General features: G+C 33.5%; 1 protein-coding gene and 1 non-coding gene across 11 annotated transcripts in view; both read right to left on the reverse strand.

Moving 5' to 3' along the window:
- Positions 1–27,485, reverse strand: part of SENP6 (SUMO specific peptidase 6) — a 106,352-nt gene that overhangs the window by 49,924 nt on the left and 28,943 nt on the right. For 4 of the 10 annotated variants that reach the window (XM_059083065.2, XM_067011292.1, XM_067011293.1 and 1 more), the window contains 4 exons: positions 20,416–20,558; positions 19,325–19,420; positions 14,647–14,667; positions 4,598–4,668 (listed from right to left, as the gene is read on the reverse strand). In XM_059083065.2, coding sequence (XP_058939048.1) covers positions 4,598–4,668; positions 14,647–14,667; positions 19,325–19,420; positions 20,416–20,558 — 331 coding nt within the window. The remainder of the gene's footprint in view (positions 1–4,597; positions 4,669–14,646; positions 14,668–19,324; positions 19,421–20,415; positions 20,559–27,485) is intronic. The other 6 variants (XM_059083066.2, XM_067011294.1, XM_067011295.1 and 3 more) reach the window with 3 other exon arrangements.
- LOC131740293 (U6 spliceosomal RNA) lies at positions 8,624–8,727 on the reverse strand. Its single transcript, XR_009330886.1, has one exon. It is a non-coding gene; the product is annotated as a U6 spliceosomal RNA (small nuclear RNA).

A 27,485-nucleotide genomic window follows, 5' to 3' on the forward strand; every position in this document is an offset into this window, starting at 1 on the left:
AAACAGGATATCTGATCTGCCCAAAAATTATACTTAATAGTTTACAAGCTTTAATTTAATCCTAGAGAACTGCTTATCAATGCTTGTTAGCTTAGTGCTAACAAATGGCTATAATTCATATTGTGCCTCTTAAATGCAAAATAAAGGAGAAAAACAATAATAAAGGAAGTTACTTTAAGTGTTAAGAGCTATAAAAAGACAGTGATTTCTTTTTAGGAGAAAATTATTCCAGGTGATACGCCAGAAACTACTGATCCTGGGGTTTGAAATCTCACCATTTTAAAAACTATCTCCAAAGGAAATCCTAAAATAAAATGCAATCTTTATGCAACAATATATGCAATATTGTTATAGCACTGTCATTCATACTATACCCAAGTATACATTTACCTACCTACACAAAAGCAGCTATAGTTTACAAGTTAAATATACCAATATCCCTTTCCCAAAGTTTACAAATATTGCCTGTCCACACAATATGTGTGTGTATGTATATATTTTGGGTTGGCCAAAAAGTTCGTTCATTTTTTCCATAAGATGCCTCTGGTAGTGCTTAGTTGTCTTTAAATTCATTTGAAACAATTTTGTTAGATTGTGTTGCGACAGTTGTCATATCAGTGTGCATTTTAAAAAAAACATCAAAATTGGTGAATTTTTGTGTAGCCATTTTAATACTGAAGATGGAAGAAAAAAGCAACATTTTTGGCACATTATGCTTTATTATTTCAAGAAAGGTTAAAAACGCAAATGAACCCCCCCCCCAAAAAAAAAAAAGATTTGTGCAATGTATGGAGAAGGCGCTGCGATTGACTGAATGTGTCAAAAGTGGTTTGTGAAGTTTCGTGCTGGAGATTTCTTGCTGGATGATGCTCCATGGTCGGGTAGACCAGCTGAAGTTGATAGCAATCAAATCGAGACATTAATTGAGAACAATCAACATTATACCACGAGGGAGATAGCCGACGTACTCAAAATATCCAAATAAAGAGTTGAAAATCATTGGCACCAGCTTGGTTATGTTAATTGCTTTGATGTTTGGGATCCACAGAAGTTCAGCAGAAGAAACCTTGAGCGTATTTCTGCATATGATTCTCTTCTAAAATGTAACGAAAATGTTCCATTTTTAAAACAAATTGTGACGGGCTATGAAAAGTGGATACTGTACACTAATGTGGAACGGAAGAGATCGTGGGGCAAGCGAAATGAATCACCACCAACCACACCAAAGGCAGGTCTTCATCCAAAGAAGGTGATGTTCTGTATATGGCGGGACTGGAAGGGAGTCCTCTATTATGGGCTCCTTCCGGAAAACCAAACGATTCATTCTAACAAGTACTGCTCCCAGTTAGACAAACTGAAAGCAGCACTTGACGACAAGCATCCGGAATTAGTCAACAGAAAACGCATGATCTTCCATCAGTATAACGCAAGACCGCATGTTCCTCTGATGACCAGGCAAAAGCTGTTACAGCTTGGCTGGGAAGTTCTGATTCATCCGCCGTACTCACCAGACATTGCACCTTTCTATTTATATTTATTTCGGCCTTTACAAAATTCTCTTAATGGAAAAAATTTCCATTCTCCAGAAGACTGTAAAAGGCAACTGGTACAGTTCTTTGTTTGAAAAGATAAAAAGTTTTGGGAAGATGGAATTATGAAGTTGCCTGAAAAATGGCAGAAGGTAGTGGAACAAAAGTGTGAATACGTTGTCCAATCAGGTTCTTGGCGAAAATGAAAAATGTGTCTTTTATTTTTGCTTAAAAACCAAAGAAACTTTTTGGCCAACCCTATATATATATATATGTATCTATCTATCTATCTATCTATATATATACATATATATACACACACATATATATATAGAGATAGGTATATACACATACATATATAACATACATATGTATATGTTATATATATGTATATGTGTGTATATATGTGTGTGTATATATATGTATGTAAGTATGTATTTACACACACACTTTATTATGAGTCCACAGGCATAAACTGAATGAGTAAATAAAGGAGATGGTACAGCTCTTTCCTACAAAAGAATTTCAATTAATAAATGTAAAAGAAATGAAGAAAATTACCATTAGATAAACACCAAGTAATAACTGTTGCCAGCAAGATCCACCAATAGATGCAAAATCAGTGAGTGCAATTTTGAGGAAAAAGAGGGTATCTGCATAGTGTCAGAGTATCTCTCCCAAGATCTTTATTAAATACAAAGGGAAAAAAAATAACTTTACAGTGGAGAAACCACCTAACCAAGATATCATGTTTAACATCACCAGCAGTAAGACAAATCAACATCATACAACCCCTGGTATAATGTGTAGAAAAAGACACAACATCACTTTCATGAGTCTTGCCAAAAATGCATAGCCTCAATCTCATCATAAGATAACATCATACAAACTTCCAAACAGAAAAGCATTCTATGAAGTAACTGTCCATTACTCTTCAAAATTGTCAAGGAAACTTAGGAGATGTGACAAACAAATGCAATGTAAGATCCCAAACTAGATCTTAGAACAGAAAAAAGTTACCAGTGAAAAACTGGTGAAATGAGACCAAGGTCTGTTGCTTAGTTAAGAATGTTATATCAATGCCAATTTCTTAGTTTTGTAAATGTACCATGATTGTAACATGTTAACATTAGGAGCAGCTGGGTAAAGGGTAAATGAGTCCTATTTTAATAACTTTTCAGTAGTCTAAAATGATTTCAAAATAAAAAGGTTTTCTTAAAAAAAGGTTATTCTTATCTACTTAATGAATATTATTGAATAAACAAAAAATTTTTCAAAAAAGTCTGGGGCTGATTGGTATCTAGAACCATAGAATGGGCCAAATCACTTAACTTACTGAAATGCATCTGTGTAAAGGGAATGATAATAGTACTTATTGTGCAGTTCTTCCCTGAGGATTAGGAGTAAGTTTCTTTCTGATCTAAGGAGAAAATAGTAAAGCACAGCAGTGGTTAAGAGAATGCATGGCCTTTAGCATTAAATAGACCTGGATTCCAATACTAGTCTGTGTCCTTGAGCAAGTTGTGTAATCCCTCTGAGCCTCAATTTCCTCCTCTGTACAAACTGTAAGTAAAGTTGAATTTAGCTTATTGAGATCTTGGGTAGGGAGCTACGATAAAAACAAATAATGAATGTAAAGCATCTGACTCAGCATCTGGGGCAGATTAAGAATTCAATGAAGGTTTAAGGTATGAATGTTAGAGGCTAGTCATTATTACTGCACTTAAACTTAGTGAACAGAACTATGCATTGCGAAGTATAATAATTCACATTAATAACTGCAAAGTTGTTAAGAAAGGATGAAGCTAAGTTTGGGACATTCTCTTTATAAAACAGGATATGTTCAATACATGCACAAAAGATTTTCACCCAAACTAGAAGAACAACGTAGGTGCTTCAAAACAACAACAACAACAACAAACTGCTGGCAGTCAGGAAAACCTAGCTGCTATCTATCTATCTATCTATTTATGCAGTGCCAGGTCTTAGTTGCAGCATGCAGGATCTTTAGTTGTGGCATGCAGACTTTTTAGTTGCGGCACGTGGACGCTTAGTTGCGGCATGTGAACTCTTTAGTTGTGGCATGCATGCGGGATCTAGTTCCCTGACCAGGGATCGAACCTAAGCCCCTGCACTGGGAGCGCGGAGTCTTACCCACTGGAGCTGCTTAAAATCATTAGATTTTGGATAATAAGAGCCCCTAGTGCTATTTAAATAAGCAAAGGCCTATGGGATTAAGAGATACAAACTACTATTCATAAAATATACAAGCAACAAGGATATATTCCATAGCACAGGGAATTACAGCCATTATCTTGTAACAACTTAATAAAGAATAACCTGTAAAAATACTGAATCATAATGCTGTACATCTGAAACTAATATAATATTGTAAATCAATTATAATTTTTTTTTAAGTCAAAAAATAAATAAATAAACAAGCAAAGGTCTGGGACAAACAAAATGGACACACAGATTAAGAATCTGTATTCTAGATAATGAACATCAATTTGATGGTGAAACATTTTTCATAAATGCTATCTGCTCTTATTTTATTTTTGCTTAATATATCACTGTATTAAAAATTATTTCAATGCAAATATAAACTTCTACTTATAATAATTTTCCAACATCTACTATTAGCACAGTTTTATCAGGTATGGACTCTTTTTAATTCAGTGCCTAATGTATTCTAAATTTTAGGATCAAAACCATTTTACTCAAGAAAATCACATAATGTAAGATTATCACAAAGTATAACAAAACACAATTGTGAAGCTATAACCCATCTAGAGTTAATATTTGGATCCTGAGTTTAACAACAATGCTAATATAATCAAAAAGATTTCCAACTATAATCACCTGAATGTGCACTCCTTGAACCATTCCCCAATGATATCAGGTCACAATTATAATAAATAAATTCTCAAATCAATTATAAAAAAATGGGTCTATATATTTCTATTATACCTGGGAATATTCTAAAACTGGTACCATATTCCTATTCTACCTTTCTTACAACTACTCAAAACCCTTCACAGGTGTAACAAAAAAAACTGCACACTTACCAACACCTTGGGGCCGACTTAACCTTACAGGATTACTTTCAAATTTTTGGACATGAGGTGGGTATTCTTTCCTAGAAAAGGAAATTTATATAGTTTCAGTCTAAAAGAAAAAAATATTTTTAAAATGAAAAAGTAGAGGGAATACTTAAAATATGTTTATCAAAAGCAAATCATAGCTTGTTTGTCATATAAAAAGTGGTACTATAAAATAGTAATACTATATTACCCAAATATAGTAAACCTTAATGCACTATAAGATCCCTAAGGGCAGTGACTATATTTTATTTAAACTGTCAATCTATGAAAGCTGACAGCAGGCAGTCTTTCAAACAAATATTTAATAAGTAAATACAAGTATGTGTCCTTTCAAAGTAGTCACTTTGGAAAGTTATATATTTATTCCCCCAATACACAAAACTTTCGAATTTTTCTTTTGGAACTGCCTTCATAATCTGTTAAAAAAAACTCCTAATATTTCATTGTCACATGCATTTTTGGAATAAAAAAAGTTAGTCAGCTTATAATAAATACTCAACTTGCCCAATTTTGCTGTAAATGTTTCTAGTTGTTTAAAGATCAATGAATAAAGAATAAAGAGTGAAAAAGATCTTGTCCTTAAGGATAATTCTAAAAGCAGTACAAAAAATGTTATGTACAAAACTAGAAATCATGAAATAAGTATTTTAGTCTTATAATATGACTACATTATGGGGGTATAATTATACTTTAAAAAATATATTACATTGTCAGACTTCACACCTAACCAATTTTCAGAATTCTGAACAGGAATCCTTAGTAAAGAAGGATCCTAAAATACTATTATAGAAGTCTAAATATACAATAGTTTGGGAGAAAAGCAAAAAACCTATAGCTAATTGTGGGATAAAAGCATTAAAGAAGGAGGTTTGCAAAAAAATGCAATAAACCAGGGAGCTACAATAGCTACCTTCCCATCCTAAACAAAAGCTTCTAAAAATATTTCCATTTTATTTTAACGGGGGAATTAAAGTAGGTTATTCTGTTATTTGTAAATGCATTCACCCGAGTGATCAATACTTATCACAGGGCAATACAATTAATTAAATTAATTAATTAAACAAAAATCCTAAAGGAATTTTCCTGTAAGGATTTCATATTCTTATACTGGAAAAGTCAGAGCACCTAAATTGAAAACAAAGTATGAAAATGACACAAGAAGAAAATAATAAGTGTAGTGATAGTAGCGTATTTGTGACAGCAGTTAGCAAATAGTGAGCATCATGTGCCAGGTACTGTTCTAAGTGCTTTGTATCTATTAATTACTTTAATCTTCACAATAATGTTATCAAGTGGTATATACTATTGTTAGCACTTTACAGATGAGGAAACTGAGGCACAATGAGGTTAATTAACTTGCCTGTGGTCACACAACTATTAAATATCAACCCCAGAATCTGAATCTTGGCAAACTGCATCGATATTGGTGAGTAATGGTGTTTTCACCATTTCAATTATTATTACTGAGCAGCATGTGGTACAACTGGGTAATTTCCACACTGTCAAAATTTTAAGATTTGTGAGGATACGAGTTGTGAAGATGAGAATTTGCCTTAGAGATAGTGGTACTAGTGTTATTAAAAATAAGGTAGGTTTTCAGCTCCTAACTACATTAAGCTTTAAATAAAATGCATGTTTTTATATACTACACATGCGCACACTAAAAACGATATAACAGTCTTATCTTTAAAACAAACAATTTTTTAATCTCTAATTTTTATAACTCTCCACTGGAAAAGGAAGGATACCAACTATAAAATGCAACCGAGTCAAAAAATCTGAAGCAAAATATGATGATACAATTATATTAAACTATAAAACCTCTGCATTATATATTTTTAAAATAGTGGACAAAAGAAACAGTAGGTATTCTTAAATACTAAGGATTATCAACAAGCAAAATAATTTGACAGAGTGGTCACAAAATCTGAAATACATATTTTGGATTTTTGTCTGCTTAATTACTTATTCTGGGGTATGCTATAAACACAGGTTTATTCAGTAATAACTGGCATAAATCATTGGAGACAACATATCATAGATGTGCAGGGATTTCTGAAAATGCGGCACTAATTCACACTGCTCTTTGCTGTCTGACACAGTGCAGTGAACCACGCACTGCTGATGAGGAACAAACAACGCACTGAATATATCATGTAACGTCCATGACCTATCATGTATTGTAATGTAATGTTAAAAGTTATGAATATTTGCCAACATTTCCAAACCTTATGGCCGTTCTGTATCCAATATTTACATCTTTCCCTATACAGACAGAGCAGATTGTTTTAAAAAATGTATTATAATGAGTAAATTACAGAAATAAAAGCATACCTTAAGTTTAATATAATACAAGAATTTCAGAATAAAAGTAGCATTTGTTTAATAAGAGAATTAAAAGAACTTTCTAGCTATAATCTTGTGTTCTTTAAAACTCAGTTTTTAGGGCTTCCCTGGTGGCGCAGTGGTTGAGGGTCCGCCTGCCGATGCAGGGGACACGGGTTCGTGCCCCGGTCTGGGGGGATCCCGCGTGCCGCGGAGCGGCTGGGCCCGTGGGCCATGGCCGCTGAGCCTGCGCGTCCGGAGCCTGTGCTCCGCAAGGGAGAGGCCACAACAGTGAGGCCCGCATACCACAAAAAAAAAAAAAAAAAAAAAAAAAAAAACTCAGTTTTTAAAAGAAACTTTGTTAGGTAATCAAAAATGAAATTTCATGTTAATTTCTTAATTTGAGAGTTCCATCACTCTACAGACACTAAAATTTCAAACTCCAAACTAGTATGACGCTTAAGGCTAGAATTTAATTTCCCGGTGGATTTTCTTTCCTACCTCAAACCAAGCAGAAACAGAGAACTGTCCCTATCTTCTGTCTTCTACCAAGCGGAAGCATTTTTTTTTTGCTTCTGAGGGTTTGTGTTCTGTATAGAAGTTTTAGAGAAAACCTCACTTCATGGACCCAACGTTTTTACAAGCTGCATAAAATGAACCGGAGAGCTTTTTTTTCCTTCTGTGCAGAACTCTTTTAACAACATCAGAATCCTTATTAAAGGTTAGACAGGCTTCAGACCTATAAGTCTTTTTTGGTTTTAATAAACTTTTAGAATAATTTTAGACTTGCTGAAGACTTGGAAAGACAATTCAGAATTCTCTTATATCCCTTTCCCAGTTTTTCTTAACGTTAACACCTTCATTACCCTCATACATATGTCAGAAAAAGAAATCAACATTTGTCCAATGCTATTAACTAAATGCCAGGCTTCATTTGAACTTCACCAGCTATTCCACTAATATCCTTTGTTTGTTCCAGAATCCAATCGAGGATCCACTGCAATTAGTCATCACGCCTCCTTAGTCTTTTTTGTTTGTTTCCCAGTTTTTCATGACCCTGACACTTTGGAAGAGACTGGTTAGTTATTTTGTAGAATGCCCCACAATGTGGGTTTGTCTGATGTTTTTCTCATGATTAGACTGAGGTTGTAGGTTTGGTGGACAGTGCCCATCTCATCACATCATATCAGGGGTTACATGGTATCAATGATTGACATCACTAGTGAGGTTACCCTTGATCATCTGGCTAAAGTAGTGTTTGCCAGGTTTCTCCACTCCAAAGTTATTTTCCCTTTCGACATTCTATTTGGAAGCAAGTCCAATCAGTCCAGCCCACAAGAGAGGCAGGGGTAGTTAAACTCTACTTCCTGAAGAGGAAACTATCTACACATATTATTTGGAATTCTTCTGTATAAACACCTGTCATTTTCCCCCAATTCATTTTATGCAGCTTATAAAAGCCCTAGGGTAGTTCAATAAATAAATCACGTATTCAATCATTTATACCAGTATGACTCATGGATATTTGTTTTATACTTTAGGTTATAATCCAATTGTTTCAGTTTTGGCCCTTGGGAGCTCTTTCAGTTGGCTACTGTGTTCCTTTCATGAGACCTCATTCTTATTTTTTAAATTCTGATAAAACATACATAACAGAAAATTTACAGAAATATGGAATGCTTTGCCAATCTGCATGTCGTCCTTATACAAGGGCCACGAAAATCTCTGTGTTGTTCCAATTTTAGTATATGTGCTGCTGAAGCAAGTACCCCTTTGTTTTTTGAATACCTGTTTGGATTCTGATACTACAAGATACTCTATGATCATTTTATGTTTCCCTAACCCGTCCCTATAATCAGCCGTTTCTCCATGTTCCTTTTATTAGAGTGGTATTAGAAACCAGAATCTGAGTGCTTTTTTTTTTAAGTTGGTTTTGAAACTCATTTTATAAATCGTTCCATTGCTCTAACTGATCTCAAAAGATGTAAATTCCTATAAAATAAATTAAATGTGTTCCGTTTTTCATGAAAATGCATTATTCCAAATTCATGTTTAAACTGTAATCTAATTTTTGAAGAGATGTATTAAAATCTCCGAAGTTGTACTCTAACCAAGAACTTCTTGCATTTTAGATATTTTAGGGGAGCTTTATACAGTTCGTTGTTACACTCTCACAGTGTCTCCATTATAAAATGTGCTCCATTATATTATTTAGTGCTTCTAATCCTTAATTCTATCTCATTTGTTGCTAAAATTCTACTCATGCCTTCCTTTTGTTTGCATTTCTTTTGACTCTAAGAGTCAAGAGACCCCTTTACTTCCAAATTGTTATTTTATAAATATCTGATTCTGGTAAACAACATGATATAGCTGGGTTTATTTAATTCAACCAGTTTGTCTCTTATTAAATATATATTACCTGATCACAATCATTATTACAGCGGATAAACTTCATGTTTTCCTTTCATCTTACCGTGTTAGTTGTTTTTTATATTTCTATTTGTTTATTTTCACTCTTTTCCCCTATTTTTACTGATTTGCACAATTACCTTTCATTTGTTTTTCCTCCCCTGGTTAATTTAACAAATAGTTACCTTCCCTCTCTCAACCCTATTCCAACTGCATATTTTGTTCATTAACATGTTCTCAAGATTCCAACTATTTCCTCAAACAAGATATTCTACTGCGTCATCCCTAAGGGGATAAGATCTTTGATATCCTTTTACTTCCCCATCCTACCCCATTCAGTCCCCCTTCCAAAAAAAAAAGGCCTTAAGATACCTTTCACTTCTGCCTTTCTACCTCTCCAATTCCTAGATTTTGCTGAGATAGTTTTGAATAGTTACAGATTATGACTGATTTTCTTTTGTAGCATATCTCTATTTGGTAAGTAAAACATGCTTAGCCTTAACTGAATGCCACTGACTTAAGTTTTTAATTGTGCCAAATTATAAATCATATACAAAAGATTATTATTTTTTTTAAATCTCAAAGACTTATCAGGTAATAACACTTCCCTACCTAAAATGCCCTGAAAGCTTCTAGTGAGTGCACCACATAAAACCCAAACTCTTCAGATCATCTTACAGAAAGCCTTTTATGATCTAGGGGCCCGAGCTGACCTTAACCAAACCCACCCTGCAGTCCTTCTTTCTGTCTTTGAACACGAACAACTCACTCCAGCATTAATATCTTAGCACCACCTCTTCCCTATGTGGAAAAGCCATCTCTATGATCACTGTATGGCTGACTCTTCATTCAGTTCTTGCTTAAATGTTAGCTTCATAGTTGAGTGTCTCTCTGAACATCTAAAGAAACCATAATGTCACTCTATACCACATCATCCAATTATACTTTTTAACACAGAACTTATTTTTTGGTGTTTTACTTGTTCATTATCAGTTTTTGTCCATCAAAATGTAAAGTACAGGAGAGCAGAGATCTTGTTTGTTTTGTTCATCACTGTATCCTTATACCTAGAACACAGCAGCCACTTGATAAATATTTGGAAGTAATAAATGTGTACAACTAAGAGGCAGTACGCAGTTAGAAGTGTATTTATCAGGTCAAATAATTGTACAATCATGCTGAACAAGGGTGGTAATGTCAAAACTGAACCATTGGCCACCATGCAGAGCCACCATAAAGTAATTCAAAATATTAGCCTATGTGCAAATACCATAATTCAGGCACTGTAAACTAAACATTTATTGATTAGACAGGTTAGCTGGAAATTGAATATACTTGGATTCTCTAGTCTGTTTACTCTTCTACTTTCTAGGCTTTTTTCCAATGTTTCCATATCCAATCACTGTTTTCTTCACAGTATGCTTTATTATGTGGCAAGACATGTCATTCTTCTCTTCCCCCACTTATTCTTCTTTTTATAAAGTAAGTCTTACTCTTCTCAAATATTTACTCTCCTAAATAAACTTTAGAATCAATTGGTCAAATTTCCTAAAATAACAAAGTCACCAAGATGTGACTAAAATTGCACTAAGTTTATTTTAAGGAGCACTGATATCAAATAAGCAACCAGGAACCTAATACATGCCTCAGATCAGGTTCTTTAGATATATTTATAAAGGATCTACACATCATTAATTTTATTACTGAATATTTAATTTTAGTTGCTACTGTGAATGAAATTTTGGTCTTTCTAATATATACTGCAATTGATCAGAGTGAATAAAAAATTATTAATATTATTAGCCTTGTAGTCTATCATCTTGCTATACTCTTATTATATCTAAGGTTTCAGATGACTCATAATTCTAAGGAAGGCAGTACCATCTGAATTTTATTTTCAGATACCTTGAGACACCAATTTATAATGCTAATATAAATTGGTACCACCTGTCTGCAAAAAATTTCACAATACCTACCAAGAGCATTAAAAACATCTGTAATCTAGCCCAAAGAATCGCTTCCCAGAGATTTATCTTAAGAGATGAACTTAGAGATTTACATACAAAGTTGTTCATCAATGTGTCATATACCAGGGGTCTCCAACCCCTGGGCTGTGGACCCCTACCGGTCTGAGGCCTGTTAGGAAGCGGGCCACACAGCAGGCGGTGAGCGGCGGGCAGGTGAGCGAGTGAAGCTGCATCTGCCGCTCCGCGTCGCTCCCCATCGCTCGTATTACTGCCTGAACCAGCCCCTGCCCCCACTTCCATGGAAAAACCGTCTCCCATGAAACCGGTCCCTGGTACCAAAAAGGTTGGGGACCGCTGTCATATACAACAGTGAAAAACAAAAAGGAATGGACTAATGGGTAAATAAATTATGTATATCTGAAGGACAAGCTATTATGTAATCATTACAAATCATTTTTAGAAGCCAACTTAACAGAGAAAAATGCTAGGACATACTGTTAGGTGAAAACTCAGAATATGCAGCTGTACTTTTATTATGACTGCATGTATTAGGTATAGTTAAAAGTACACACAGGAAAAAGAATATTGGAAATAAATGCATAAAGATCCTAATGATGTAATTTTCGATTATAAGAGCTTTTTAAAAATTATAAACTCTTTCATTGTAATACTTGTCTTTTCAAACACCCCCTTTAAGTAAACATTTCTAGTGTTTCATACATGTCTTTTATTGTATTCTTTTCACCTTTGTATCTTTTTGTTGTTTCAAAATTCTCTACGATACACACATACTATTTATAATAAAAATATTTAAAAAAATTTTTAATTTGAAAATTACTATGTGCTTCAGTTTCAGAACAGGTCGACTGTCTTTATCTAAGGAGAAAAAAAAAGTTCTAATACCAGATTAAATATTCTAGGTTGCTGGTGCTACCACATATACTATATTCACAACCCAACTGTCCAAGAGTCAGAAAAGAATTCAAGTCATTCAGGTTGTCAAAGTCACCCACAACAAAGAAAAATGACAGCAAATTTTTTAAGTTTGCAAGCTCTGGACCTTAATATCGTTGTTTAATTTTTATTCCAGCTTGGTTTTAAACCTAAAATATACCTCATTGTGCCCAGTATATAGTACAAAGGGAGAAAACCAGGAAAGATTAACCTTCCACAACTACCTAACTTTTATTTATTAGATAAACCATCCTCTTTTAAAGAAATCATTTAGTTCAGAGGTTTACAGTCCTTCATGTGTTAAGGGATAAAGATAAAAGATTTTCTATTACTTTTCAAAGGTCAGAAAATAAGATGTGGCTTTGTTCATAAGGGAGGAAAAATGGCTTACGTAAAAAAAATTTACAAAGTAAAATCTACTGACACAAAAGTTCTTCTCAGTTTATCTCTGACAAAGATAAAATAATTTTAGGTAAGATTCCAAAGGATTAATGGGCTAAACTGAAACTAACTGTAACTAAGCTGCTGAATAAAGCACTCCAGTGTATTCATCATAACATATTTTATAAATAGCTGCTGCTTCACGCCTAGCCCCTGGCGGTAATGTTGGTACAAAAAGACAAAGAATTTCAGCAGCTATTATTACAGAAAATTCAATCTTTACAGTGTATATGTCAGTTTCAAATAATTATCTCACAACAGAACAAATCTCTGTTCTTCACAAATCTCCTTTAAAATTGGACAAATATCATTAGCCCCATTTTAGAGTAAGTTATGTGCCTATTGGTAATGCTGGTTACTTAATTCTACATCTCTGACTTCTATTCCAGTATTATTCCAACAGGAATATAAGCTCCAAGAGAGTAGGGATTTTTGTCTGCTCCTAGAAGAGTGCCTGGCACAGAGTCATTGAAATATTTGCTGAATGTATCAATGAATAAATTTCCACAACAGAAATATGCATAAGAAGCCAAAACAGTAGAAAAAAATTAGTATAAACCCACCAAGGCTATTATGAGAAAGAGAATAATCTAAGATCTTTATACTATTCTGATAATATAACAGTACCTATATTCTACCTACTATAACATAAAGGAAAGAATTTGTTTATTTCTATACAACAAGTCTGGTTCACGTGTGACTGTATAGTTACTTAATGTATATTCTTTAGCAATTTATTAAAACATCTTATTAATGATCTTCTCCCTAAAATATAGTCACTTATGAATTAAAAATTCAAAAGACTTAAAATGATTCATCTATGTCTGACAAGAAATAATAATTTACTCAAAGAGAAAAACAGACACAATAGAAAAATAATTTTCTTTCCCAGGAGGAAGATAGTAAAATATTTGCACAACCTGTTCATTTAAACCATGTAAGAATTGTGAAGTATTTCAGAATTATAAAATATGCCTAAATCTTTTGCTGACAGGACCATCTTTAGTTCAGAAACCTGGTGTTCGTGAAGTAAGATGGAATACATAGCATTCTATAAAATATTGCAAGTTGTCCTCTTTGCCTCCTCTAGACCTTTAAAGAAAATTATAGAGTCAAAGTTACATAATTAAATAAAATTATAGAATGGCCCTTCTTTTGACCATCACCAATGATATGAAAGTACTGGTTTAAAACAAGGGCTGTTTACCTGTTTTGGGAGGGAAGAATTCATAAAAGGTTCTTGGGACTCAGGGAAGCAAGAAAAAAAGATATGCACATGCACAAAAATTTCCACATACATACACTGAGAAGAGGAGCTATTCTTATGGGCATTTGATTTAGAACAACTACAACCATTTCACTATTCTAAGAAATGTGTGTTCTTAAAAACTTGTTTCCATGTTATTTACATTATTCAACATCTCTGCTAAAGGATGATGTGTTTGCCAGTGTTATTACAAAGGGAACAGAGTGATCATAAAATTCCGTCACAAATTTTTGATGTTTAGAGTTTTAACTCCAAGCTTAAGGTATTCTACTTCTATTTTTCCCCTCACTCTACTAAAGTATAAAACAAAAATATTACCATTAAAACACAAGAAATATTTAAATTAAGTAACAAAACAATTTTACTACTAAGATCCTGAAATATTCTACTTTTAAAATGAAAGTAGTTACAGATCAATATAAATATATAATAATCATTCATGGAAAAAAATATATATATATTGAGAATTATGGTGAAATATTACCCACATAAGTCAAATATCATGTTGTGCTATTAACGTTTCCTTTTTATTAAAATAATTAATAAACTTAATGATGAACTCTAATTCAATGGACATTTTTCAAAGCATATAAATAACCTGGTATTTTACTGCTGTATCCATGCTCTAATTTCATCAATATTGAGCTTACCTTTCCTTTTGGTCCAGACTGCTTAAAACATGAAAAAGAAAAAAAATGTAAGAGGCAAGACCTCATTTTTGATATATCATTGTAGTTTTAGTAACTGCAGTCAATAAGGCAAAACTCTGTGATTAATTTGTTTTAAACACATTATATATATGTTATATACTAGTGTTTTGAATCTTGTCAGATATGTAAATTGGCTTTCAATGTTTGTCAGTACAGAAAATAATTTATATCTAAACATATTTAAAGAATAAAAAAGTATGTACAAAGATTGAAAAATTCTTGAAAGAGCTTTATTTAACCATCCAACATTTGAGGATATATGTTATTTTAGAGTGGTTAAAGAAACTGTCTTCAAGGAACAATACAATTTCCTAAAAGTTATAAAATTTTTAGAGGTCCCAATCCCATTATCAGGCGTGATTAAAGTCATCCCTCGGTTATCTGCACAGGATTGGTTCTAGGACCCAAGGCAGATACCAAAATAGTGGGTGCTCAAGTCCCTTATATAAAAGGGTATATAGTATTTGCATATAACCTAAGCACATCCCCCCCAAATCATCTCTAGATTACTTATAATACCTAATAAAATGTAAGTGCTATGTAAACAGTTGCGAGTACCAGCAAATTCACGTTTTGCTTTTTGGAACTTTCTGGAATTTTTTCCCTGGATTTTTAAAATCTGTGCTTGGTTTAATCCACAGATGTGGAACCCCCAGATACAGAAGTCCGACTGTATTTGCTTCTCAGTATGAAAAAAAATTTTTTTTAAAGCTGAAACTTTTGCACAAAAGCCTTAGATTAAATACAAATACAGTACACGGTTTGGGACACAAGAAAAGTCCTGGGACTTAAAATCATGGCCTCTAACCAAAAGTCCAATGTATAAAAGGTCCACCCTTCTCCACAATTCATGGACAATCTAAAAAGCTATCAATATCAAGTACTCAATGGTAAAATTATAAAACCCTCAATTTAGAATAAGATTCACATCCTAGAACTATTCCGATTACAAAAGAAACTAAATATTCAGAAGTGTAAGCAAAACATAGTTCACAAAAATCCCTGAGTCCCCTCTTACATTCCTATCATGTGAAGCACACAGTAAAATATCAATTTAATCCTAGCAAATTAAGAAAAAATAATACGGTAAGTTGGTTTTACATAAACAACATTGAAAAGAAACACATTTTTAAAAAATTTTTAATAGTAAGGAAAAGAATTATTATAAACTTACACGAACACCACATTTGAAATTTTACTTCTATTTAAAAAATGGAATAATCTGTATAAAATAAATTTATGTTGGACAAATGACCGAAAAATGAAGGCAAATTATCATGCCCTATTAAAGTGAAACAAAATACAAACATAAAAGTTTAAATATAGTCTGTCTATTCTTATTTCTTATGGTATAATATTTCCAGGAAAAGTAAAATAAAACCCAAAAGTTAGATGTTAATACCTAATCTAGCCATTTCCAGCCCTACACTGCTGTGCTCAAGAAGTGAGAAGAGTTTAGTACTCTCCTGTTTTTATTCTTTAAACTCACCTGTTGAGAGTAAAAGAGGTAGAAGACAGAGTAGAAGTAGAAGAAACAGGTTTGGTTCTTTCCAATAAACCAAGGGAGTTAGGAAGAAAACAAAACCAAAAAATATATACACCATCCTCATTTCTCTTATCCTTGAGAAAAATGCACTTACTATACATAATTTATACATTATGGTAATTCTCCAATACTCCTCAATATGTGTTTATTACCAAAGCCCTGCCCTAGAAGAGTTTATATATTTAAAAAAAGAAAGAAGAAGAAAGAAAAAAAGCTTTTAAAAAATGAGACGGGAAGCCATTATCAGTAATGTAGGACTTTGTAAAAATGTCGACTTACATTCATTTCGGACTATTTCTGCTCTTAAAATTTAAAAAAGAAAAAAGATCGACTAATTGATTCTGGTATCCACAACCTGATTTTGGACTTCAAAAATTCTTTCAAAGTGGTGCTTTTCATTAATAATTAAATCTTGCTTATTCCAGGAGCCCATTTTCCCATTTGTGGATTATATATGCTTTTGTAGACATTCATTTCCCCCTATGGTCCTTTTAAGTCTTTCTACCTATCCTTAATAAAAAACAAAACAACAAAAAAAAGTGAAAATGTAAATAAAACATAAACCAGTAAATGTGCTCTTTTTCCAAGTGTGGTTAAAGTTAGGAGTGGAGATGGTAAAGTTATAAAGATTTTTAATTTTCTGCATTTCATTTCTTCCATACTAATACTATCCTCCTCCATCACTGCTAGTATATAAACAACCTATCTTTTAAATATGAATTAAATTAACATTTGGAATAGCAGTAAGAAAACTGATTGCAATCATAATATTCTCCAAATAGCAGCTAATCTGATACTTCAACAATCTTCATTCATTTCTTTTAGATTAAAAACGTGTGATATACTTGTTCCCATATCTTACAAATTATTCAAAAGGCAGGTCTGATTTACTTAAAAGACAAGTTATACCACTCACCCCAGGAGTAATGGATTATGTGTGTGAATTACCAACTGGTGGCATTTCCTTTAATAATTTCAAATTAAGAGTTGAGAAACTAAGAAAAATTAGGAGAAACTGTAAAAGCCAGTGTGCTCATCCTCATCTGAGGCCTGACAATTGTGCCAACACTACACTAATTAAAACCAAAAGTTTGGTAGCAATCATCTCAGGTGAAGGCTTTTTTTCCATGCCTTTGAAGATGTGGTTCCTAATGCATGGAGTGTTCTCTTTTAGCTGAAACACCCAAAAGCTTCTTTAATACTTCCTTTGTGAATTCCTCACTGCTCTTCTCTGTAAACACTACTACACACACTTTGTAAATCTCTACACTGCACTCAACAGGTAATCATTTGTATACTTGTCTTTCTGTCCTTTACCCTAACCACACTTGAGCTTCAAAGCAAATACTGTCATATTCATCTTTGAGTACTTTGTACCTATGCCTGGTATGTAGCATAAAATCACTCAATATTTTTGAAGGAAGAAAACTGGAAAAACTCTCAATGACTGGTATTTGAACTTCAAAATCTTTTTAAAGACAGTCACACTGCAGTAGGACTAAGAAATGCTTATTTTATAAGAGACAAACATAAGTAGAATCTGTTTTCCTTAATGGATTGTTTATTTAAATACAAAATTAAATTAGGGGTGTGTGTGTGTGTGCGTGTGTGTGTGTGTAAGAAACAGTATTTTACTAGTAGTAAATACCACTTCCTATTAACAGAATCTAATCTTTTATACACATGAGCAATGATACACATGGCAAGGTATAAGATGTGCCAGGACCTAGAATAAGACAAAACACAAACCAATTCCCAAACTGGAATCATTTTAACAGTACCAATGAAGAAAGGAGGGATGGGGAGGATAGGGCATAGTGTAAATAATTCTACACTGGTACATAACTTCTAAACCAATAATAATTTTGGTTGTAGAATATATCACTTGATTATAAATCAGTACTTCAACTTAGACCACATTTTCAGAATAGCAAGTAGACAGATCTTTCTTAGCGATGAATTCTATCAATGTGATCAGTGTGTGAGAAACAGTGTGTCTATCCTTCTTCCCTCCCGCTAATTACTCTCCTTTTATTGTTTGTTCTCATGTTTGTGCCACATGTAGGCCAGAAAGCTTGACTTGTAAGGCAAGCTGATTTTGTGGTATGTATAGTAACTTCTCCATCTTTTTAGTTGATTTTCTGAAATATCTTATGTCAAAACTACGAAAAATAATATATTTAAGCAAAGGAAAGGTTTTCTTATTGTCATAAAGTATGAGAATGATTTAAGGTATTTAAGTTGAAAATCTCTGTTATAGCAAATCTACATAAATAGCAAATACAGCAAGGGTAAGAGTCAGGACACATTTTCTGAATGAGTAGCAGTCTAGATCAACATTTTAAAAAATTAAGAACAACATCTAGCATATATTTTTTTAAAAATCTTTAAATTTTACTAGTTATAAAAATTTTATGCAACTATTCAAAATGCAAGAAATAAAGAGATAAATTATTTTTCTAATTGTTGGAGCCTAAGAATTTCTTGGTCAACTGAAATTCAACTGAAATTTCATAACCATCCAAAAATGGTTATGAAAAACCTCAAAAGCATTTAAAAACACCAATGAACATTGTTACGTTCATTATTTCAAGATTCAAGTAGTACTTTCATGATCAATGAGAACATTCAGATTTATGAAAACACAAAAATTTCTCAAACATTTAAAACTAATAATGTGATTTACTTTGATGCTATGAAATCTTATAAACCTTACAAAGAAAGGTAATAACTGTAGTTTTACTCATCAGAACTAAACTACCAGCTGAAGATTTCTCTGTCAAATGTTGTAAAACTCAGCTTAATTTAACAGAAACATAATGCAATAGAATAGCTTTTACTTAAAATGTCTCTATTTACAGAATGTGATTTACTCAAAAGCAGATATAAAACAAAAAAATTCTAGGACATGAATTATTTCAGAAACATGAATATCTCTTTAGAGACAATGGAAACATAGTAAAGTTCCACAAAGTAAGGAAAAAAAAGGTTAAAAAAAAAAAAAGGCAGTGAAAAACTCCTATTAAAGAGGATGGTGTATATATACTAAACAAAGGCAATCAGAATCCTTACCTTTGGGCTGCTGTTTTTACTATTGCTATCTGTGCATTAGCATGAGGAAAACGTCTTACAGTTCCAGAACATAATGATGCATTTTGTGTACTTTCACTGTGGAGTCAAGAAACAAAGAATAATTTAAACAGGAAAAAATTACATGCACTTATGCAAAATAAACCCTTTAAAAATCTAAGCATACACACACACAAACCTGTAACACTTAAAGAAAATTTTTTATACATAAACCCATTGACCATGTTAAATTGTCCATTAGTTTTCCACTTTCTGAATTTGTCTCTGAAATGTTTCCAATCCAGTTCATGAAAGAAGATATAGAACACTAGAACAGAAATCAGGAATCCTAAATGAATGTTTCACACTGTAAGAATTCCTGTAAATTAATCCCGATACATTTCCTCTCCTTATTCTCTACTTAAGACTGTCTATGTACTATGAGTATACAAACTATGTACTATGAGTATACAAGTTTTCTTATATGCCAAGATAATACTAAATGTTAATTATAAAAAAAAATCAAAAGTGCTAAATTCTACTTTCGATTCTACCACTGACTTGAAAATTATTTAGCCTTTATGTACCTCACTTGTCTATAAATTGACAAAGTAGAAACAAAATAGTGACTTCAACCCTATTTCTGGGATATGTAACAGTCCAATTGTATCAGTAATAGTGGTTCACTATGACAACCACTAGGAAAGATGAGTTATATCTAGAAGAGAAGGGGAATTAAGAAATCTTAAAAAAAAAAAAAGAAAAGAGTCCCTCATTGAGATCATCCTGGTAAGTATTCCTCAAAGGAGACATGACCTATTCCTAATATTATAACCAAGATTTTGCTAACTTCATGAAAGCAAGCTCATCTTATGAAATCTTAGTCTACTGAAATTTTTCTTTCAATATTTTAATTCCAAACCAAGAAATCACTGCAATCAATCCTATTCCCAAGATTCAAAGGATATGCCCAGTGTGTAGGATTAGCTCTACTGACAAAGTGAAAAGAAAAGGTGTAAGCTGGAGTGGCCAATTAGTTTTTGGTGTCAAACTCTTTATCTTTTCTGTAGGAATGTGTGGCGAAGTGCCTATACCTCAATTTTTTATTGTTGGTCAACATGTTAAGTCCAACTGGGTTGCCTTTCAAAGGTTTTAGGCTTTCAGTCCTGCTTCGTTTTACACATGTCTTCCAAGGATCACCAGAACTAGCAGCAACAATTTCAGATTGACGCTTTAACTGTAAAAACCGTAAATGTTAAAGTCAATAAACAACATAATAAGATAATTTATCAACAATTATTTGAAAACCCATTTATAAAAAAAGCGATAAAAATGTACCAGATATTGGGGATGGAGGAGAAGGATGGCAGAGGCACAGATCTATGAGTAACTGAACTGTAGTACTTTTTTTTTCCCTTAAGGACAACATAAATATGTAGGAACATGGGTGTTTATCATATTATTTCCTTTTCATTTCAATATCACCAAGATATTTGAGAAAATTAAGAGAAAAACAGAAGGGATAAGGTAGAGGATCTTAAGATAGCTCTTTCCCGAAAGCAAAAAATAAACATTTCCCCTGCTTAACAGGCCTTGATGCTACCTGTAGGACAGTACAGCCAAATATGGCAGTAAACTGTCATTGTACAGGGACTTGGGCTTTAGCACCAAAGTTTCTATATAAACACAGAAACCGAGATAACGTCTTCATATTTTCATACTTGAAAATAATAATACAAACATATCAATAACAATCACTTTGCGGAGATTACAGTATGACAACAGCATGGCTCATTCCTTGGGAAGTTCTTCTCAACAAAGAAACCTAGTTTTATGACATTCTTTGCACAAGATATTTAAAAGCTGTTTTCAGACTTGTTAATACAAAAGTCCTCAGTTCTTAGTGATAATTTACCCAAAACAACATTTTAAAAATCATTCTTACCTACTTTTAGTTTTGAAACAGCAGTCTAATATTTTATTTTTTACTCTTTTACAAGAAAATATAGTCATAAGAAGATAATAACTTGGCCTTTAGCCCCACCAATTATCTCCACAGAAACCTAACAGTTCCCTAAAAAAACATATCTCCCACAAAAAATGTCTTTTGGAGAAGAGCTCACTGTGCCAGCACCATTCTTGTCTTTAGGCATATCTGTATCACAAAACTCCAAAAGGCTCCATTTTGAAAACACTGCTTATCACCTTGAGACATTTTTTACTTCTAAATCTTTTACAGCCATGTACTTAGGACTCCTTCATTTATGGTGATGGCAGATTAGATAATGCAACTCAATCTTCCCTCTACTCTCAGAAAACTACAAAAGCTGGACAAAACAGAAATTTTCTTAAAAAAAGAAAATCTGTTTGAAGCACCTGAGGGCTACCAAGGCAGTGAAGAATTAAGAATTAAGATCAGGGACAAGAAACTCAAGAGATCTGAGCCCAGATTCATATTTTTCTCTGAGACACCTGTTGTCTCCAGAAGATGCAACTTCTGGAGTTGCAGAAGATGAGAGGCTGAGAAGCTAAGCTGAACTCTTAGAAGACTCAGACAACTGGGGAGACAAAAGCAGAGTTCAACATCCACCAAGTATGGAATGCCTCATAAACACCTCAAAATCTGAATGAGGATATAGCCTATGAATAAGGGTGAACTACAACTATAAATCCAGCTTCCATTCATCTCAACCTCCAACTCAATTAAGTCAGTTCTCCAGTTTTAGCGTAAATCCAGAATTACCTGGATGGTTTGTTAAAACAAATTGCTGTGTCCAACCCTTACAGTTTACTCTGATTGAGTAGGTTTGGGATGAACCTGAGAATATGCATTTCTAACAAGTCCCCGGGTCATGCAGATACTGCTAAAAAGGCAACTACACTTGGAGAAGTGATCTGAGATTGCTAATGCTCCTCCTGGTCACTAGCCAAAAGTAAACATACATCCCTACAGGAAGAAAATATTATCCTAGGCCTCAGATTATCTCTGTGATTTTTCATATGCAATATCTACCAATCATAAGCAAGCTCATAAAGAAGACAATGTGATCAAAACCAAGAGAAACAACTGATAACAGGAACAGAACTATAGGGGATAAAGATAAGAGGGGTTATCACACTGTTTCATTTCCATTAGAAAGAGAATACAATCACTTCTGCATTTGGTGACCCTTTTTCACAGAAACAAAGTGTTACTGTAGAAAGATAACTCAGGAATCAAATAGAATTGTCTCCTAGCCAGGTAACTGTCCTTATAATCACGGGTTATTTTATGCATCAACAAAGCTATATACAAACTGCCTAGCTCTGCAATGGACAAATAGGTAGGAATTTAGTAATTATTAATTCCCACTCAAGTAGAAACACAGATATCCTCAATCAGAAATTCCATAAATTATTTTATCACAAACAATTGGTCATTAAGCTACATTCATCTGAAATTTTAGGACATCCAGTCACTGTGACTTTGGCCTATTCCTTTGTTATTTTGCAAAAATGCCCTAAGTCAGTGTTTCTCAGTATGGTTCCCTAAACAAGCAGCATCAGCATTACCTAGAACACCTTAAAATGCAAATTATCAGGCCCCACTCCAGAACTCCTAAATCAGAAACTGTGGGAGTAACGTCCGCAATCTGTTTTATCAAACCTTCCAGGAGATTCTGACGTACACTAACACTGGAGAGCCAGTGCTGCAGGTGATTTTGATACATGTCCCGTTAAGAATCTGGGAAGTGGGGCTTCCCTGTTGGTGCAGTGGTTAGGAATCTACCTGCCGATTCAGGGGACACGGGGTTCGAGCCCTGGTCTGGGAAGATCCCACATGCCGTGGAGCAACTAAGCCTGTGAGCCATAGCTACTGAGCCTGAGCTCTAGAGCCCGAGCCACAACTACTGAAGCCCGCGCACCTAGAGCCCGTGCTCAGCAACAAGAGAAGCCACCACAATGAGAAGCCCACGAACCACGACAAAGACCCAACACAGCCAAAAATAAATAAATAAATAAAATTTTAAAACAAAAGAATCTGGGAAGCAAAAGTTTCCATTGAAGACTAGCCATATAATTTAATTCCTCCGTATATAGATAATTACAACTGATATTTGAGTGCTTACTATGGATAGGCATTATGCTAATTACTTTATATTCAATATCTCATTTAATCTCCATATTTTATACATTTCAGTAGTTCTTCAGATTGGGATTCAGAAACTGCACCTAAAATATAAGATCAATTACTTGATGCTACTGAGTGACAGGATTAACATGCTCAAATTTCCCACTTTAAGTCTCTTTCTCCAACAAAATCTCTCCACCATATACCACCTTAAACTTTACTGAAACTCTACCCCTATGCTATTAAAGATCCTTGAGCTTAAAAAGCAAAGTAACTTGTCCAAACTAGTTAAAAGGATTTGAACAAAGTACTGAACTGACTCCAAAGCCTATGCTTTCCCATACTACACTGTATAAGGAATTTTTATAGTATTATTTGTAGACATACAAATTCTTAACAAGAGGCAAAACCAAACTATGTTATTCCAGATAACACTCAAAATCATTAGGATACAGAAAATCTCAAAATCAAAGGAACTGCACTAAAAATTCCTTTATATAAATGTAGAAAGCTAATCCTTCTTCTTTAAGAACTGGTTAAGCCAAAATTATCTCACCCAATATATAGGCATGTAATTCAGCTTACATATTTCTGATCAAGTGCTTAAATATTTCCAAATTTTCTTTTTAAGAAAGCATTTAGGCATAGCAATAGACAACCCAAAGTCCATCATTAGAGCAAGATTTGCATAAGAATTTGCATAAGGCAAATTCTTAAATTTCCCAATTCTGCTGCCCTAGGGTACTATCAAAAGCTATACACACTTCGGTCAGCAATAAGACAACCAGTACTTCTGGTTTTGCAGATATCTCATGAAAAACTTTTACTGTATTGTCAAATTCCCTTAGGAAAGGTTCCTTACTATTTGTTATAGTTAGAAAGTAGTTGGGGTGGTGGGGGAGGATATTACTCCAAGGGAGAATCACAGGATGTACATTTGTAAAAGATTCTTCTCTCACACAGTCATAAACCTATAGGACATAATTCCAGGTGCAAGAAAACTTAGAGATACCTGTTGAATTAAAATACAACATATAAACTATATTAGATGTGTGGCACACCTACGTCTCTATGTAAATAATAATTTTTATTTTCTCTCATTTTATTTGTGCTCTTGGTAATCTACATGAAATTATTGGGAGAAATAAGGTGTAAACAAGTAAAAATTGAACCCTTTATGGCTATCTCACAGATTAGAGCACTACTATTACTAAACAGAAGATGATATACTCAGTCTAAGGGCCCCCGAAAAACTTTAATTTTCCTTCCCCTCCAACCCCTTCTTTAGCAGCCTAACAGAGTTTTCTAGCTAATGCAAGCACAACATCAGGAGAACTCCTGTGGACAAATGGATTAGCACAAAACAATCACATGATTATAAAACTATAAACATGGGCCTTAACTGATGTCAGAAAAGCAACTATAAACACATCCTTATTTGAAAAGGAAAACCAGCTTACAAAGGTTCAATAACACTGCTCTTTATGGAAGATTTGCTAGTGCCAACTACTAGGTGGATTACATGTTCTCGTAGTTCTTACAACCATCCTATAGATAGTTGCAAGCAGACCTAAAATCTGATATTCTGCCTAACTACTCTAATATACCAGCCATCCAAAAAAGCTATGTTGCCCTCAATTGGATATCAATCTGTACAGAAAATATTTACACAGTATAAACAATGATACAGGGGTCAGCAAACTTTCTCTGTAAAGGGCCAGACAGCAAAGATTTTAGTCTTTGTGGGTCACACAGTCTCTGCTGAAACAAATCTGTTCTTACAGTACAAAAGCAGTCATAGACAATACATGAATAAATAAGCACAGTTGTTTTCTGATAAATATTTATGGATACAGATTTGAACTTCATATAATCTTCATGTCACAAAACAGCATTCTTTTGATTTTTTTTCAACCATTTAAAAAATGTAAAAACTACTCTAGTTCCTAGACCATAGGTTGTGGGCCAGATTTGGCCTGTGAGCATTGGTTTGCCAACCCTTATGTTTTAACATTAATCATTAATAACTAATAAATAACTAATAAACAGCCAGTTACCAAAATATAAGCTCCATAGGAATAAGAAACTTGTCTGTTTTGCTCTCTATCATCTAGAACACTGTGCTCAATACATATTTGCTGTATGAATGTGTATCTCATTGGGACTGCTAAATGTGCAAAAGTTATCAACATGTGGTACCTTCCACCCAAAGTTATCACACATCACAAGGCCAATTTAACTAAAACAAAACAGTATTCAAGAAATTTAGCACCTAAAATAAGATAACCTAAAAGAATCTATTAAATGATTGTAGAGACATTAAAGGCACTGAAATTCTTAAAAACAAAATGGAAACTGAAATAGTACAGAAAGAACTAGACACTATGAAAAACACAAAATTTTGAAAGAGAACCAACAGAAGTTCTACAAATGATGTCATTGAAATTAAAAAAAAAGAATGGATAGATTAAATTGCATATTAGATATAGCTGAAGATAAGTTCGTGAACTGGAAGACAAAGCTGAGGAAACCATGTAGGATATGGTACAGGGATGATTTCTTTCTTTGCCCTTTATCCTTTCTTTTTCATATAAAATATATGTAGGACATGGAAAAAAATGATGGCCTTATTATATCTAATAAAAGTTAGTTCCAGAAAAAATAGGAAAATCAATATTCACAGAGATAATAACTAAAATTTTTTCAGAATTAATAAAAAGATATGCATCCTTTATATAAAGAGTCATAATGAAACTGCAGAAATCCAAAGGCAAAGAGATTATTCTGTGGAAGAGAAAGGGAACACTAAGACATTCTGAACCAAAATAAAGGCTTTCTCCTAATTCCATGCTCATTTTTGAATGCAAAAATGGGACTATATTAGTTTAAACCAATGTTCCATATGGATCTATATACCCACAAGCCATTAAAAATCCATGGATATTTAAAACCCTGGGATACACAAAGACTTTCTAAGGGACAAGTGGGCATGGATAATTTTAAGAAAATCAACTCCTAAATCCTCAATCTCCACTTTAACACTTTCTTAAAATTGGTTTCCTTTAAAACCCATCTGTAGAAAAGGTACATATAATATCTCCTTTCCTATCTCCACTTTCACACTAAACCTTTTTCCACTTTACAAAAGACATAATTCTCATTTATTGTCTTAGAGTCTAAAATACCCCTGAAAGGAACAATTTGACGTAATAGTATCTGGAATCTCTTTTGGCACATGAAATTAGTAGTAGGGCTTCATATCTTTCCCTGTTTTATATATGTTTCTGTGTGAACCACAGGTTAGAAACTGAGTGTTCTGGACCAAATTAAGATTTTCTTAATACAACAATAATGCAAAATGGAAAAGCAAAAGTAATGAAAATTTGCATTCAATGACTTTGTATCTTCTACTCCAGTTATTATCAAGAAAAGCACTGCCCCAAGGAACAAATCATGTGAAAACAACTCAAAGAAAGCATTAAAAAAACAAAAACAAAACCAACAAACCCTTAAATTTGCATGCCTTTATTACAACCAAGTAAAAAAACTTAGGTCAAAACTAAGGCTGCACTTTTCTGCCTAGAATTCTTAAGTGAAATGTCATCATGAAGATGCAGATTAACATGTATATTTGAAATGAAAACAGAAAAAAAACACTAAGATACATTTGATTTAACTGACTGGCTTTACTATGGACTGGCCTTGTCAAGTAAGTTATATATAGACATTTTCCATAGATCAAAAGAGTTAAATATGCAGTTCTTTTAAAGAAAATATACAAAAAACCCAAAATATTTTACAAAAAAAAAATTGGTGGGCTTCCCTGGTGGCGCAGTGGTTGAGAGTCTACCTGCCAATGCAGGGTACACTGGTTTGTGCCCCAGTCTGGGAAGATTCCACATGCCACAGAGCGGCTAGGCCCATGAGCCATGGCAGCTGAGCCTGAGCGTCCGGAGCCTGTGCTCTGCAACGGGAGAGGCCACAACAGTGAGAGGCCTGCGTAGAGCAAAAAAAAAAAAAAAAAAAAATGGCAAAAGTCAATTAAAAATTAAC

The sequence above is a fragment of the Kogia breviceps genome, chromosome 13 (assembly GCF_026419965.1).
Source record: "Kogia breviceps isolate mKogBre1 chromosome 13, mKogBre1 haplotype 1, whole genome shotgun sequence".
NCBI classification, from domain to species: Eukaryota; Metazoa; Chordata; class Mammalia; order Artiodactyla; family Physeteridae; genus Kogia; species Kogia breviceps.